The sequence below is a fragment of the Bos taurus genome, chromosome 6 (genome assembly GCF_002263795.3).
Source record: "Bos taurus isolate L1 Dominette 01449 registration number 42190680 breed Hereford chromosome 6, ARS-UCD2.0, whole genome shotgun sequence".
Lineage (NCBI taxonomy): Eukaryota > Metazoa > Chordata > Mammalia > Artiodactyla > Bovidae > Bos > Bos taurus.
The window spans coordinates 60,967,205-60,984,378 of record NC_037333.1 but is presented as its reverse complement, the minus strand read 5'-3'; the positions used below and the strand labels follow the sequence as shown (position 1 = coordinate 60,984,378).

At 40.8% G+C, this 17,174-nt stretch overlaps 1 protein-coding gene across 2 annotated transcripts in view; it reads left to right on the top strand.

The window, feature by feature from the left end:
- BEND4 (BEN domain containing 4) overlaps window positions 1-1,786 on the top strand; it is a 28,936-nt gene extending 27,150 nt beyond the window's left edge. Inside the window, exon 5 of one of the 2 annotated variants that reach the window (NM_001193035.2) lies at window positions 1,569-1,786. In NM_001193035.2, the coding sequence (NP_001179964.2) occupies window positions 1,569-1,786 (218 nt within the window). The remainder of the gene's footprint in view (window positions 1-1,568) is intronic. The other variant, XM_005207892.5, reaches the window with a different exon arrangement.
- Window positions 1,787-17,174: the final 15,388 nt, after the last annotated feature.

The window sequence follows — 17,174 nt, the reverse complement described above, 5'->3', positions numbered from 1 at the left end:
CAGAGTAGCACGTTCTCAGAGTGGCAGGGCTACAGCGCCCTCGACAGTTAGCCTTGATTTCTGCTCACAGGCACCTTTCTTTCATTTCTTTATGTTCTATGAGAATGGGGCATCTGGACAGAGGTAGGGGAACTTCTTAAACAGTTATGGAATACTTGTAAACACTTGAGGTAGGAGACCTGAGAAAGGCAGAGAGGAGGAGAAAACAGAATCCCTGACTTGTGGAGCTCACAGCCTAGCTGGAGGCGATCTGAGGACAGTTATAGTTGGGAATAAGTGTGAACACAAGGAAGATAATAGGGAGAGATCTAGCTATGTGAGCCCTAGTGGTTCCATTTGCTTTCTCTCTGTTCAGCGTTGTAGTGACCATGACCCGGGTTTGAGGATGTAGGTGTCCTTCGGTGTTTCCTAGGCTTGCACCCCACCATCAGCCATCTGGTTCCTGACGATTTTGCAGGATGAGATGCTGAATAAACACAGTTCTCAACCCCAGTGAAGGCCACCGGAGCTGGGACTTGAACAAGATGAACGAGTCTCTCACCTCAGGCATGAAATTGAAGGGAATGCCCCTGTTTATCTGCTAAGATAGACACAGTTCAGTTCATGAGATTTTTCTGGTCCAAGTTCTTAAAAGCATCAGCTTCAAAGGGCAAATAGGATCAGGGTTTCATAAATAAATTTCAGACAAATCCAATCCTATGACCAGAACCGTTGTCTTATAGAGGGAGCAGTGCTGGAGAAGAAATGATGTGTAAACAGCAGTCACCCTGAACTTTGAATCAGCTATGCAAAAAATAAAAAAACACAGTTTGACTTAGGACCTTTTCCAGAGTGCTCAGTTCAGCTTTCAGATGCCCATGTTATTAATGAAACAGCTGTATGGGAACTCTGCATGTCCCCTGACTGAGAAAACAGGATAGGTTGATCTGAACTCAGCTGGAGGGAGGCCAAGATTGTTTTATTGGAGTCTTAGCTACTCTTTATACACTTATCTCTTCCTAATTGTATCTGGTGAAATTAAATATTTAGAGGAAAACTCATCTAAAAAATATTTGTCAGTACATGTATAGATATCATAATTAGAGACATAAATACAGCCTGTAATAATGTGGAAATCTCTTCTGAACCAAAACTTTCGCGGGTTCTTACTGAGATTTTATTTTCTTGCACTTAATCTACAAATTAGTAGCTGGTTAAAGAATACCATACTAATGATACTTGCTGTGCTTCTGGAAAGAGTTAAAAATGTGGGCATGTAACAACAGGGTTTGAACCTAGCATGGTGCAGACCATGCTTCACAAATCAGATTTACCATTCATAGCAAATGTGTCTTAGAGGGATCACTCACATAATTTTTATTTTTGCACGTGAGTAGAAAATGTAGATGGTGTAAGTTTTAAAGTCTAATAAGTGACGTCATCATGGCACTACATCTGATGTCCCATAAAGCTTTCCTTATAGAGCTGCTGTTAAAGTTTAAGCATCCTTCTTGTCATCCACTGCAAAAACCAGCTGTTTCTCTCTCTCTTTTTTTTTTTCTTTTTTACTGTTGTGTATATTCCCACAGAATTCATTAGGATGCACTGTACCTCCAACCCCGACTGGTGGATGCCCTCAGAGGAGCAGATAAACAAAGTGTTCAGCGATGCTGTGGGTCACGCCCGGCAGGGGCGAGCCGTGGGCACTTTCCTGCACAACGGAGGTTCCTTTTATGAAGGGATCGATCACCAGCCTTCCCAGGATGAAGTCTTCAATAAAAATTCCCAGGATGGATCTGGTGATTAGTGGACAAAATCTTTCCACACGAGCAGCCAGTCCTCTCGAGTTCCAATGGTGAATGTTCTGTTACCATCACTTTAGAATCCAAAGCATGTCACTCTGTCAGACTTTACACATCCTAAACCTTAACTCTCTTGACCTACTGCCAAACAGCTCCCAATACAAGTTTGGAAAGTGTATGGAGCCTGCAGAGGTTTTCAGAATACTATATTATACAAAGAAAAAACTACAGTTGATTTCAGTTAGATGGTGAGGGTGAAAAAAGATAGGTGAGTTCTTTCGCCTGTCTGATGCCTTCAGGTAAGCTCTGCTTCGTGAGCAGGGCTGGTCTCCATGGAGGTTGGTGTGGTGCTCATGGGAGAAGCTGGAGACGCAGCATTGTCCTGAGGGACACGGAACAGGCATTCTCATTTTAGTTCAGATAAGTTGTCTTTATGTTTTCCAAAGACTTGAATTTATACTTCTCAGCAAAGACATAGGATAGGTGACATTGTATGTTGTGTCTGCATTGACAAGAACCTGTTACTAAAACAGAAACCAGAGATCAGAGGTCACCTCTAGACAATGATGAGTTGGAAGCTAGCTGTTTCTCTCTGTTACTTTTTACCAAAAAATAAAATTTCTACTGTGTTGATAAGGAAGGCACTGTATGATCTCTGGAGTTGACGAACAGTAAAAGTTTTCACTGTGTTAGTCAAGAAACATCCAAAGATCCAAAACCATTTTCAAATGCTCAACTTTGTAGGTTCATAGATGCACAATTTCCACAGCCTTAAATCAGGCTCTGTTGACACAATGCCAAAGTGATGGGCTGCACAATGAGAGTTTCAATCAGCTAGTCGTTCGGTGCGCTGAGGACCAAACAAATGGTGAGGCCGATGGTGTTCACTGAATTTGTTCTGGAATTGTACACACACAGTTTCAAGGCCATTCTGACAACTATGCAACGGGCGTGTTTGTAATGTCTCTGAAATTTGAGGGTCTTTTTGTGCTGAGTTGATCTTTAGAATTTGCATAAATCTTGTTTCTCTTTGTCACCAATGGAAATGTTTCACCCCAGTTTGTACTTGCTTCCCTCCAGTATTCCCCTGAATTTCTGGCCTTGGCTGAGTTAGCACTGACCTTTCCCACTACTTTCCCCAGTTTAATTTGTTGAGCTCAAGTTTGTAGTAATGTCTTTGGAACCATTTCGTGTCAGCAGATGCTCTAGAGATGATAGAATCTGTTTCTGCTTCAGGTGTGGGTAGGAGGGGAGGCTTCCTTTATCACCCTAATCCAGATAACTGCATTCTTTGTAAAGCTTAGGGCTAAATGGGCAGCTTTTATTAAAGGCTGCTGCTGTTTTAGGCTTCACTGGGAATGGAGAGGATAACGTTAGAGCATTTGTTTAAAAAAAAAAAGTCATCATCTCTTTTGATAGGGAAATTGAGAGATGTTATATATGTGGCTGCTTCACAGCCGTAGAGCAAGTGGGTGATTTTATATTCTGGATCTTTCTTAGCCCTTCGTTAGTCACAAACATTGACTGTGTAGTCTTCTGTCAGTCATAAACTCATTGACCTTCATCAGAATTATAAGGTGATATATTAGTATATTATTTGATCCAGCTTCCCCATGTGTCAGATAGCAATAGGATGATTACGTCCAGTAAATTCTTATAATAGCAGATTTTTTCCCCAAAATCTAGACAACAGTACAAACTGGGGAATCTGCAAGTTCATGATGTCTGCATCTTCCTGCCGCTTTGAATGGCTTGACCTCCTGATGCTCTCAGAAAACAAATGGAGTATCAAGTAGGAAGCATGCACTGTTTTCAGAAAAACAAATGAATATTGCCCTCATTTGAATTCTGTCACTCAACATGAACTCTAGAACCTGACCTGATGCCCACAGACCACCTCCTTAGTTTTTCTTAGATTTCATTCATTTTAAAAAAGTCTCATTCTTGGATAGCTTCATTTTTAGAAAAGATTTAAACTTTTCTCATTCAATGCTATGTCGTCTCACCATACAGATGCTAATTTTTGACAGCTCTTATATACCAATTTTTAAAACGTAATAGTGATTTTCAACATATGGTGCAAGTCTTGCTGGTGTGTGTTTAATGTGGTGACACTTGCCAAAACTGCTTGGCAAAACATGTCAAATAGGATGCTTGAGTCAGAACGCTAGTGGAAATGTCTCTAAACAGCAGTATGTATCATTATGATATATTTTTGTAAACATAGTGATGGCTTCTTTCAGTCATGTAAGTACTGGATAAAAATAACCACTTCACTTGAAATAATGTGGAAAATGCCACCCAGTTGAGGGCCCTCTGCAGTTACTTGAATTATCAGCCAGTGGTTAGACAGTGGAGAATTAATGCTGGACAACATGAAGTGCACAAGTAATAACTCACCAGTACTTGCCTCCTAATTAAAATTCAAAACTATAAAGAGTATATTTACCTGTTAGAGACCACTTTCACCCTCCATGGTGTATTCAGTTGCAGAGAACACTCAGAGGAAGGACTTCAGTCATCTTAACGACCAGCTCGGTCAGTATGGCTTATTGATAGCACTGAATTACCATATCTTTGTGGTAAAAGCACCAGATTAAATTTCCTCATGACTGTCCAAAACTGGCTAATAGAAGCACTAGGCTTTCACTGAATCACAGTTCCCCAAATTACAATAAAAAATACATCTGCTAAGATGACTTACTCAAAAGCATGTTCATTGTCAGAATTGGCCCAGTACAAGTAGCCTGATGGGTCTTGCCTGCATTGGAAACTCTTCAGACCCATTCAGAACCACTGACAAAGCTATAGCTTATAGTTCAGAGTCCTGTGTGCAGGTGTTTTGCTAAGCACTTTATGCCTCCTCTCATTTTAATCCTCACAAGCACTCCCTAGGCTGTTATTGTTATCCCATTTTATTGAGCTTATTATTACTCAGCTAGTAAGGGGAAATCTTTGGGTTTAGAAAGTGGAATGACTCGTTCAGTTTTCTCCAATAGTTCCAGTTTTCTCCCGTTCTCAAAACCCATCAACACTTTGGGGATAGATTTGTTGTTTAATCGAAGTAGTGAATAAAATGACTAATTTGTTCACATTTCCATCATAGGGTTCCCAGTACAAAAATGCAGGGATATAAAAGCAAAACTTTGAACTCAGTGAAGTGATGTTCTTTGGGAACAGATAGATGTTAGACGTGGCACTGGACATCATTAGCCAGCATTCATTCACTTTTCACATCAGTTGTATTCGTAGCCTTAGATTTGATGAGTCTGGTTTGGAAGAGAGGGTTCTAACCATGATGTCACTGTGAGAATTGTCGTGAAGGTTTTGTAGGAAAATACAGTAATCTGTTGATCCTTTCCTTTAGTTGTGGCTTTAACACCTCTGGCTGTGTTTGAAGTTTCAAGAGGTTGCCTCGGCCATCAGTGCCTGGCTTTGTTTCTAGGGAACAGGGCATGCCAGGCCGTGAGAGGGGTCCTGAAACCCTGAAGGTCGCTGCTCCAGTCCGACCCTGCCCCATGTAGGCATTGCCTCTGTGTGTGTCTCCTCCCTGGAACTCGTGTAGCAGCCTGACACTGGGGCCAACTTGCCTTTACTCTATTTTCTATGAAGAACACATGTGCAGAAACTGTGACAAATCCATTGATCCTGATATTTTTATTGTTGAAGTCTTGTTGATTCTTTATTAATAATTTCTATTTGATTGTACTGTGTAGAGTTAATACCCACTAGAGATATGTTAATAAAGCTATAAATGCATAGTGTAATACAGGATAGCAAGATTTTTTGTGAACAATTTATATAGAAGAGTAAGTTGTTTTTTAAGTGTTAGGCACATTTCTTTTAGGAACTTAAAATGTTATAAGAGTTTTTTAAACATTCAATATTTTTAATTATAAGCAACATTTGTTACTAGAGCCAGTTATTTCAGGTGTTCTAACTGGAGTATTGATTTTATTACTTCATATACCTCTAGAATGCCACTTGTTCTGTTGGAGATAAAGTTGCACAATAAATGTCAAGTTTATGTTAAGTGTTTTAACTTGCTTTTTGCATCTTTCTCAAATTTATTCAAGACGCTTTTCTGGGTGTTTTTTTCTTTAACAAAACTTTTTTTTTTGCCTTGACACTAGGACTTTTCTGCATGACTCAGAATGCCAAGAAAATGTTACATGCTTAATAGCCATATAAAAGATAGTTATGTCCGGGAACTGACCAGAACTCATCCAAAAAATCCATTTGATCTAGTGAATGAAGGGGACAACCAGTGATGAAGTGAAAGTGACATGTGACCCAAATTTCTGCCCAGCATTTTCTGCAGTCACACTTTAAACGTACATGCTTCTGTAGTTCCATTGCTCCGGGAGAGGACGAATGCTACAGTTTCTTCTCTTGACCCTTTAACAGTGAAAAGATGTTGATTGGTTATGAACAGTGACCTCATTACAAAAGCAAAGTAGCTATGGCTAAAGAAGATGGCATGGTGGCTTCCCACTAGTTACTACATAAAATGAATCTAAAATACCAAATACTATTGAACAATGAGACTGAATGTATCATTCATAAGTTAGACCAAGTAAAAACTAATACATTTTTTCATTTAGGGAAAAGGTTTTATTTTTGCACTACAAGGTGAGTGTCCTAAACAGCAGTTTTGGATGGAAAAGCAATTTAGTCCAAATAATTTGAGTTTGAATTGGAATATAAATTAAAATGAAATTTAAATTATTTTGCTATTCTAAAGCATTGAAACAGGATTAAGTCACTTTGGTTTTTAATATTTTGTAGCAGGTCACACAGTAAAAGCTACAAATCAAACAGATGTTAGGAACAAATTCAGCAAGGTTGCAGGAAACAAGATCAGTATATGAAAATCAACTCTTCTATGCACTAGCAACACTCTGAAATTTAAAAAACAATTTTATTTTCAATCATATCAGAAACAAACCCTTAGGAATGAACTTTTAAAAATAAGTGCCAGACTTGTACTCTGCAAACTACAGTACATTAGTGGAAGAAATTTTAGAAGTTCTGAATAACTGGGAAGATACTGCATGATAGTAAAGTGGAGGAATCAATATTGTTAAGATGGCAGTACTTCCCAGATTGATCTACGAGTCCATTGTAGTTCCTAACCAAATTTCAGGTGACCTCTGCAGAAATTGACCACTTTATCCTAAAGTTCTTATGGAAATGCAAACAATGTTTACATTTGTGGTCAGTTGATTTTTAACAAGGGTGCTAAGATAATAAGGAAAGAATAGCCTTTATGACAGATTATCCTGAGTCAATAGGATATCCACATCCAAAAGAATGAAGTTGGACCCCTACTTTTATACCATGTGCAAAAGGTAATTCAAAATAAATGGAAGAGCTAAAACTACAAAACTCTTGGGAGAAAACAGGAATAAATCTTGGGTTAAGCAATAGTTTTCCTCAATACGACACCAGAAAGTATAACTGATAAATTGTACTTCATCAAAGTTAAAACTTTTACATTTCCAAAAGCAACATAAAGAACAAAAAGCCCATAGAATAGAGGAAATACTTAACAAATTATATATCTGATAAAAGACTTGTAGCCAGAATATATAGGTCTTTTACAACACAATAATACAACCTAATTAATTAAAGCACAAATAACCTATTTAAAAGTGGGCAAGGGTTCTAAATATACATATCTCCAATGAAGATATATACAAATGGCCGATAAGCACGTGAAAAGATGCTTAACACCACTTGTCATTAGGAAAATGCAAATTAAACCACAGTGAAATAGCAATGAAAAAGGTAATGTGATAAGGTATCAGAATATGGAAAGATGAAATACTCATACACTGCTGGTAAGAATGTAAATGGTGTAAGTCACTTTGAAAAACAATTTGGCAGTTCCTTAAAAAGCTCAGTGTCGTTTGACCCATCAGTTCCACTAGTGGGTATATACCCAAGAGAACTGAAAACAGACGTCTAAACAAAAACCTGTACATAAATATTCATAAGAGCTTTACTTACAATACCAAAAAGTGAAATCAGTTTACATTCATCAGGTGATGAAAGGACAAATAAAATGTGATATATCTACAAAACAGAGTGGTGTTCAGTTACCAAAAAGGAGGAAACTACATACTACATCAGTTCAGTCACTCAGTCGTGGCCAACTCTTTGCAACCCCATGAACCGCAGCACGCCAGGCCTCCCTGTCCATTGCCAGCTCCCAGAGTTCACTCAGACTCACGTCCATCGAGTCAGTGATGGCCATCCAGCCGTCTCATCCTCTGTCGTCTCCTTCTCCTGCCCTCAATCTTTCCCAGCATCAGATCAGGGTCTTTTCAAATGAGTCAGCTCTTGGCATCAGGTGGCCTAAGTATTGGGAGTTTCAGCTTCAGCATCAGTCCTTCCAATGAACACCCAAAACTGATCTTTAGGACGGACTGGTTGGATCTCCTTGCAGTCCAAGGGACTCTCAAGAGGCTTCTCCCAACACCACAGTTCAGAAGCATCAACTCTTCAGCGCTCAGCTTTCTTCACAGTCCAACTCTCACATCCATACATGACCACTGGAAAAACCATAGCCTTGACTAGATGGACCTTTGTTGGCAAAGTAATGTCTCTGCTTTTGAATATGCTGTCTAGGTTGGTCATAACTTTGCTTCCAAGGAGTAAGCGTCTTTTAATTTCATGGCTGCAATCACCATCGGCAGTGATTTAGGAGCCCCAAAAATAAAGTCTGCCACTGTTTCCACTGTTTCCCCATCTATTTGCCATGAAGTGATGGGAACGGATGCCATGATCTTAGTTTTCTGAATGTTGAGCTTTAAGCCAACTTTTTCACTCTCCTCTTTCACTTTCATCAAGAGGCTCTTTAGTTCACTTTCTGACAAGGGTGGTGTCATCTGCATATCTGAGGTTATTGATATTTCTCCCGGCAATCTTGATTCCAGCTTGTGCTTCATCCAGCCTACCGTTTCTCATGATGTACTCTGCATATAAGTTAAATAAGTAGGGTGACAATATACAGCCTTGACGTACTCCTTTTCCTATTTGGAACCAGTCTATTGTTCCATGTCCAGTTCTAACTGTTGCTTCCTGACCTGCATATAGGTTTCTCAAGAGGTAAATCAGGTGGTCTGGTACTCCCATCTCTTTCAGAATTTTCCACAGTTTATTGTGATCCACACAGTCAAAGGCTTTGACATAGTCAATAAAGCAGAAATAGATGTTTTTCTGGAACTCTCTTGCTTTTTTGATGATTCAGCGGCTGTTGGCAATTTGATCTCTGGTTCCTCTCCCTTTCCTAAAACCAGCTTGAACATCTATCTGGAAAGTCACGGTTCACGTATTGCTGAAGCCTGGCTTGGAGAATTTTGAGCATTACTTTACTAGCGTGTGAGATGAGTGCAATTGTGCGGTAGTTTGAGCATTCTTTGGAATTGCCTTTCTTTGGGACTGGAATGAAAACTGACCTTTTCCAGTCCTATGGCCACTGCTGAGTTTTCCAAATTTGCTGGCATATTGAGTGCAGCACTTTCACAGCATCATCTTTCAGGATTTGAAATAGCTCAACTGGAACTCCATCACCTCCACTAGCTTTGTTCGTAGTGATGCTTCTTAAGGCCCACTTGACTTCACATTCCAGGATGTCTGGCTGTAGGTGAGTGATCACACCATCGTGATTATTTGGGTCGTGAAGATCTGTTTTGTACAGTTCTTCTGTGTATTCTTGCCACCTCTTCTTAATATCTTTTGCTTCTCTTAGGTCCATACCATTTTTGTCCTTTGTTGTGCCCCATCTTTGCATGAAATGTTCCGTTGGTATCTCTCATTTTCTTGAAGAGATCTCTAGTCTCGCGTTCTATTGTTTTCCTCTATTTCTTTGCTTTGATCGCTGAGGAAGCCTTTCTTATCTCTCCTTGCTATTCTTTGGAACTCTGCATTCAAATGGGTATATCTTTCCTTTTCTCCTTTGCTTTTCACTTCCCTTCTTTTCACAGCTATTTGTAAGACCTCCTCAGACAGCCATTTTGCTTTTTTGCATTTCTTTTTCTTGGGGATGGTCTTGATTCCTGTCTCCTGTACAATGTCACGAACCTCCATCCATAGTTCATCAGGCACTCTGTCTATCAGATCTGGTCCCTTAAATGTATTTCTCTCTTCCACTGTATAGTCATAAGGGATTTGATTTAGGTCATACCTGAATGGGCTAGTGGTTTTCTCCACTTTCTTCAATTTCAGTCTGAATTTGGCAGTCAGGAGTTCATGATCTGAGCCACAGTCAGCTCCTGGTCTTTTTGCTGACTGTATAGAGCTTCTCCATCTTTGGCTGCAAAGAATATAATCAGTCTGACTTCGGTGTTGACCATCTGGTGATGTCCATGTGTAGAGTCTTCTCTTATGTTGTTGGAAGAGGGTGTTTGCTATGACCAGTGCATTGTCTTGCCAGAACTCTATACCATAGATGAACCCTTTTTAAGTTGATTATACATTCATGCAATATATTTACTGAGAGCCTGATTGCCTGGCACTATACAGGTACTGTGTCCCAGGAATGGAATAAATACAGCTGATGGTTAAGTAACTATTTGGAGAAAAAGGACCAACACCTGTTATGAGAAAATTCTAAGTTCCACTGAGCAACTCATTCTTGAATATATTTTTTAAAAACCGCGTCAGTCATACAAAGAGAAAATACATGTCTGTCTCTGTCACACTAAGATAATTCAATCTGAGCATCTCAGCCAAAGTACATGCCAGTTCAGGGAATTATTCACATATAATTTGATGTACTCCCAAACCCTGGTTGACTCTTTCTCATAATTCCTCCCTCCTCTTAAAGCTGTTTTTCAGGCCTCACATAAGACACCATCTTAGTGATACACACCTGGTGTTTGAACCAGCCTGTCAGGAAATAGATGGCACAGTCGATTTGAGAAGAATTTGATAAAGACACAGTCCAAAGGTGTGAGCAGGTTAGCCTGAAACTACAGTGGGGAGGGGCATCTAGCCCTTGCGTTGGCAGGGTGCTGTCGTCAGCCTGAAGAAGTGAGGTGAGCAGCGGTGGGGCTGGAGTTGGGAGTGCCTGCGAGGAGACGTGGTCGGACTCCACAAAGCTTGCAGGGAAGGAGCCGGAAGAATCACCACCTGAGCCCCCTCTTTCTCTCTCCCGATGCTCCCCTCCGGCCGAAAGCACCTGGAAGGCAAAGGGCAGTGGAACAGGTGGGAGCCCATGCAGGTCAGCCCCCGGGCGCAGAGCCAAGGTGGAGACGGAGTCAGGGGAAGAAGTTGGCCACAACTGATACAGGGACGAGCTGGAGAATTCAAAGGATCTGTTTGGTTCCCCTTCCCTGAAATCCTGAGACATGACTTCTTTACATAAATGACATTTTAGTTCTTAATAATTTGAATAGTTACCATATCAAGCCAGTAGTTTAATGCTTTCTCTCATTGTTGTCGTGAATCTTCTTACGGCCTGTGAGGAAAACTTAATAGGATCCCTTGCTCAACAGATGAGTGAACTAATCTTAGAGACATGGACCCAAGGTCACAGAGCTAGTGGTGGTGGCATGCTGAGGGCAAGGTGCTCATCCAGGCAGTCCAGCTCCAGGTGAGAAACCCAGCTTTCACCCATGCCAGTAAAACTGATCTTTGAAGACCTTCAAGGCTGAAAAAAGAATGGCAACAATAACGCTGATAAAATAGTGGACGTAGAAGTCATTCAGTCGTGTCCAACTCTGCGACCATGTGGACTATGCAGTCCATGGAATTCTCCAAGCCAGAATACTGGAATGGGTAGCCTTTCCCTTCTCCAGGGGATCTTCCCAACGCACGGGATCAAACCCAGGTCTCCCACATTGCAGGCAGATTCTTTACCAGCTGAGCCACAAGGGAAACCCGTAACCACCTCTTAAGTCTACCCAGCTTTGACTGATCAAGTTATAATTCTTCTGTTCATATGGCCTGAGAAAACTGCTCAAAATCCTAAAAACAAAAAATGCCCCAGTGAATATTGGTGGAATTCCTGGGTCCCAGGTGAGTCTTGTTTCTGATTCAGTCCTAAAGATCCATAGAGATCTTAATGCCTCTATCAGCAGTCCTCCGTGTTCAGTGATTCCTGGGTCCCAGGTGAGTCTTGTTTCTGATTCAGTCCTAAAGATCCATAGAGATCTTAATGCCTCTATCAGCAGTCCTCCGTGTTCAGTGATCCTGAAGAAGCAACATATGCTTGCTTCTATAAATGAATGAGTGAAGAGATGATTGATAGATAATAGATAAGGTAGAGTAAGATACATCAAAATAGACTATCTCGAACTTGTTCTGATCCATTGTCAAATTTTAATAAATTAGGTTAAAACATGGGATTGAAATACAACTTTCATTCTCACCTAACAAAAATGTTATGGGCCACAGTGGTTATGATTCCAGGCTTTCACTGTCAAGGGCCGGGTTCAATCCTTGGTCAGGAAACCAAGATCCTACAAGTTGCGTGACACAGCCAAAAAAAAAAGTCATGGACCAGATTAGTTTCGATTTTTCTTTTAACTTCTTTACTACTAAAAAATAAGAATTCATCAAGGCACAGTGTATATAAGAATATCACTAATGAAAATGAAATATAGTGAACAATAAACTGTGTGGTTGGATACACACACAGAGAGACCAGAAAATGTATAAATATAGGCTGCTTTTAAAGGCTAAGGTGCACTTCCAGCAGTAAGTGAGATTTAAAACATTTTTCAGTGTCTGCCAGATTCTAGGAAGAAACGCAGGCCTGTCAAGATGTGAGGAACAGGGGTAGGGAAATGTCTTCTGGCCTGTCTCCTTCTTGGTCCGAATGACAATGATTGTTTTCTCCTTCCTGGCAACACAGAAGCATTTTCAATTCAATTTTTAAAACATAATAATTATGTTTGATTGTGACTTGTGTTATGTTTTCTATTAACACATTGTACTAAATAATTACCCTTTCATTTCTTATGTAATTTCGGGTACTTTTTTTCTGTGACTTCAGAAGAATGTCAAAGTAAAAACTAGTGACATGTGAAATATATGTTAGCTTTAAAATTAGTAAAGATTAGATAATTCTGTCACATTTCCCTTTAAGGATGCTTAATGAGGAAAATCTCATGAATCTACTATGAACCATAAACATATGTTTAATGAAGAAGTGAATAATCCTAATGAAATGTATAAAGGAAGACATTTCTTTGAAGGGTCATTAATAATTGAGAAGTTATGAATAAAACAAATTTAAATACTGTCTAATTCAGCAGGCAATTACTATCACATAGAAAAGTGAGGCCCAGAACATTCTACTAGTAACCTGTTACATTCATGCAGCTATTTGCTAGCAGTGCCTATATGAATATCAAAACTCTTAAGACCCTAGAGCCGTAAAATTTTTACAGCTACTTGTCCAAATTTCTTATCGGCTCTTCCCTTTTTCCCCACGGCTGCCAGGAAGCCCGATGTTAAGTTATATCTCAAGTGCAGCTTCCCTTAGCTCACCTTTTCCAGTCTGCTTATTCTCCACCACTACTGGCCATCAGTTTCTATTCTCGTCTTTGCATTTATCTTTGAAAGTTTATTGTAGCAGTGCTTTATTATTATGAGCTATTTTTACCTGGAAATGGAGGAAGTAGGGATGGTAAGTATGTTAGAATGCTTCCTAGAACATATATTGTCATGTTCAAAAGCTAACCCCAGAAATTAGAAATCTTCACCCCTTTCTGCCAGCTGCCCCACCCCCCGCTCCCCAGCACTAACAAAAACAATGCAGACTGCTTGTCCCAACTCACCTATCTGGAATCTCTTGTCTCAGCCCTTGTGGTCACATCCCTGCCAGGGTTCTCTCCCCTCTTTGTCTGCAATGAGGTTAAGAACCTGGTGGATGACAGAGAAAGACAAATATCATATGATACCTTTTATATATGAAATTAAAAAAAAGGTACAGATGAACTTATTTACAAAACAGAAATAGAGTCACAGGTGTAGAAAACAAACCTACGGTTATGGGGGAAGAAGGGAGGGAGGGGTGAATTGGGAGGCTGAGATTGATATATACACACTGCTGCTGCTGCTGCTAAGTCACTTCAGTCATGTCCGACTCTGTGTGACCCCAGAGACAGCAGCCACCAGGCTCCCCTGTCGGTAAATTGGGAGGTTGAGATTGACATATACACACTGCTGTCCAAAAAATAGATAACTCACAAAGACCTACTGTATACCACAGGGAACTCTACTCAATACTCTAATGCCGAATACGGGAAAAGAATCTAAAAAAGTGGATATATGTATATGCGCAACTGATTCACTTTGCTGTACAGTGTAAACTAATACAGCTTTTAAATTAACTAAACTTCAATAATTTAAATTGAACCTGGTGGATAAGGAAAAATGAGGAACTTGTCCAGAGGTAAAGACATGTGATGTCCAGAAACCTGCCCCCTCCTCTCTGGGGCCCTAGTTAGTTAGGAGACTTTGAGCAGAAGCCCCTCTGAACAAGGATCTGTTGTCTGACACAAGTGGGAAGTGGAAGTACCTTAGGGAGTGAGGAGCAGTGGGGGTTTTAAGCTATCAAGGTCTCAAAATTGTCTTGTTACTGCAACATAACTTAGTCTATCTGGACTCACACACACACTACAAGAGTTTAACTGTTAGGGTAAAGACCTCTCTGAAAATCATAAAAACTTGGGACTCTCTCCCTAGATACACTCAGAATTTCCAGGCAATTCCAAGGGATTCTTACGCTAAGTTTTATCCATGGTCCCCATGTTAAGAACGCCTCCTAATCTAGAGCCTTCTCCTCAGCTCTGAATCGCTTTTTCCCTGGCAGCTTATCCCACAGCTTTTTTGTTTCTTCTTAGTAGGTGCTGGCTACATTGAAAGGCTTTGCAGTAAAATATGTTGCTGTAAAATATTAAAAGTACTAATGCCCAAATTATTAGGCTAGAAAGAGGACATCAGAAAGACAAATGGACGAACCTGTTCCAAACTTGAAGTCTCACTCTTAAGAAAGCACTGCCCTGGGACTTGCCACACAGTGCTGCGACTACTGAAGCCCACGCACCCAGAGCCTGTGCTGTGTCTCAAGAGAAACCACCGCAACGAGGAGCAGCCCCCGCTCACCACAACTAGAGAGACGCCGCGTGCAGCCAAGAAGCCCTAGCACAGCCAAAAATATTAATATTAATTAATCAATAATAATAAACATCACCTGCACAAAATGAGCAAATGTTATTTTTTTCAAAAAAGCATTGTGCTACAATCCTTATTGAAACAAAGCAGTTTTGCTCCCCAAATACCCTAAAATGAATGCATATACCTTCTCAAAATGATGCCCAGCCTTAATCTGGTGGGTTCTTTAATATTAATACTAAAAACTTTATGGTATACTAATAAAAATATTTATTAGGAAACATTTTCTAAGGATGGTTATTCTGTGCTAGAAACAATCCTTCCCACTTTGTTAAGCAGACAAGCTGCCAATTTATATTGCAAGCAGGCAGGCACTGCAGACTCAGCCACCCACATTATTCCCCCATGTTCCTGCCTCCCCTCCCTCCCCTTCACTCTAATCAGAAAAGCAAATGCAGTTGTTTGAGTGCCTTTACTCTACACCATGATATCTGTTCAGCGAGCAGATGTTCCTTACTGCCTAGGTACTAAGTGTCTAACCAGGAAAATACTTGGGGAGAATGTTTAAAATCGGGTCACTTAAATTTGTTCCCAAAATAAAGCAATTTTTACATACAAGTCATCAGACAATGACCCAGTGTTTTTGTAAAATGTCTTTAAAATCAGTTTCCTTTTTTCCTTTTTTTATTGGAATATAATTGCTTTCCAATGCTGTGTTATTTTCTGCTGTACAATCAAGTGAATCAGCTGTATGTTTCCAAATGTCCCCTCACTCTTGAACCTCCCTCCCACCCCTCATAGCCCCCTCGTAGGTCATCAGAGAGCACCAAGCTGAGCTGCCTGGGCTATAGCGCTGAGCCCCACAGGCTAGCTGTTTCACGTGTGATAGTGGATATTCAGCAATGCTCCTCTCCCAATTTGTCCCTCCCTCCTCTTCCCCTACTGTGTCCACATGTCTGTTCGACACATCTGCGCCTCTGTTCCTGGCCTGCAAATATGTTCATCTATACCATTTTTCCAGAGAAGGCAATGGCACCCCACTCCAGTACTCTTGCCTGGAAAATCCCACGGATGGAGGAGCCTGGTAGGCTGCAGTTCATGGGGTCGCGAAGAGTCGGACACGACTGCGCAACTTCACTTCCCTTTTCACTTTCATGCATTGGACAGGGAAATGGCAACTCACTCCAGTGTTCTTGCCTGGAGAATCCCAGGGACGGAGGAGCCTGCTGGGCTGCCATCTATGGGGTTGCACAGAGTCGGACATGACTGAAGCGACTTAGCAGCAGCAGCAGCATACCATTTTTCTAGATTCCATATATATGCATTAATATACATTATTTTTCTCTTTCTGACTTACTTCACTCTGTATGACAGACTCTAGGTTCATCCACCGCTCTATAAATGATCCAGTTTCATTCCTTTTTATGGCTGAGTAATATTCCATTGTGTGTATGTACCACATCTTTATCCATTTATCTGTCGATGGATATCTAGGTTACTTCCATGTCCTGGCTACAGTAAATAGCACTACAGTGAACACTGAGGTACATGTGTCTTTTGAATTGTGGTTTTCTCCATATATATGCCCAGTAGTGCAATGGCACCCCACTCCAGTATTCTTGCCTGGAAAATCCCACGGATGGAGGAGCCTGGTGGGCTGCAGTCCATGGGGTCGCTAAGAGTTGGACACAACTGAGCGACTTCACTTTCACTTTTATGCATTGGAGAAGGAAATGGCACCCCACTCCAGTATTCTTGCCTGGAAAATCCCATGGATGGAGGAGCCTGGTGGGCTGCAGTCCATGGGGTCACTAAGAGTCGGACACAACTGAGCGACTTCACTTTCACTTTTCACTTGCCTGCATTGGAGAAGGAAATGGCAACCCACTCCAGTGTTCTTGCCTGGAGAATCCCAGGGACTGGGGAGCCTGGTGGGCTGCTGTCTCTGGGGTCACACAGAGTCGGACACGACTGAAGCGACTTAGCAGCAGCAGCAGTGGGATTGTTGGGTCATGTTATTTTTTGTCTCTTCCTGCTTCAGTTCTTATCCAACAACTAACAAAAATTAGTTTTATTTCCATCTTCCTTTTGAGCTATCTGAACACAAACACTCAATTTTGCTTTACTTTTTTCTTTTTTAAGCATTTATTGAGTCTTCAGTATGTGTAGGCACAGTGCAAGTGGTCGGTCCTGGGCCTGTCCTTGGGTCTCCAGTTCCCTATCACCAGGGAAAGATGGGATCTGAAGGAAGGAGTATTGTGG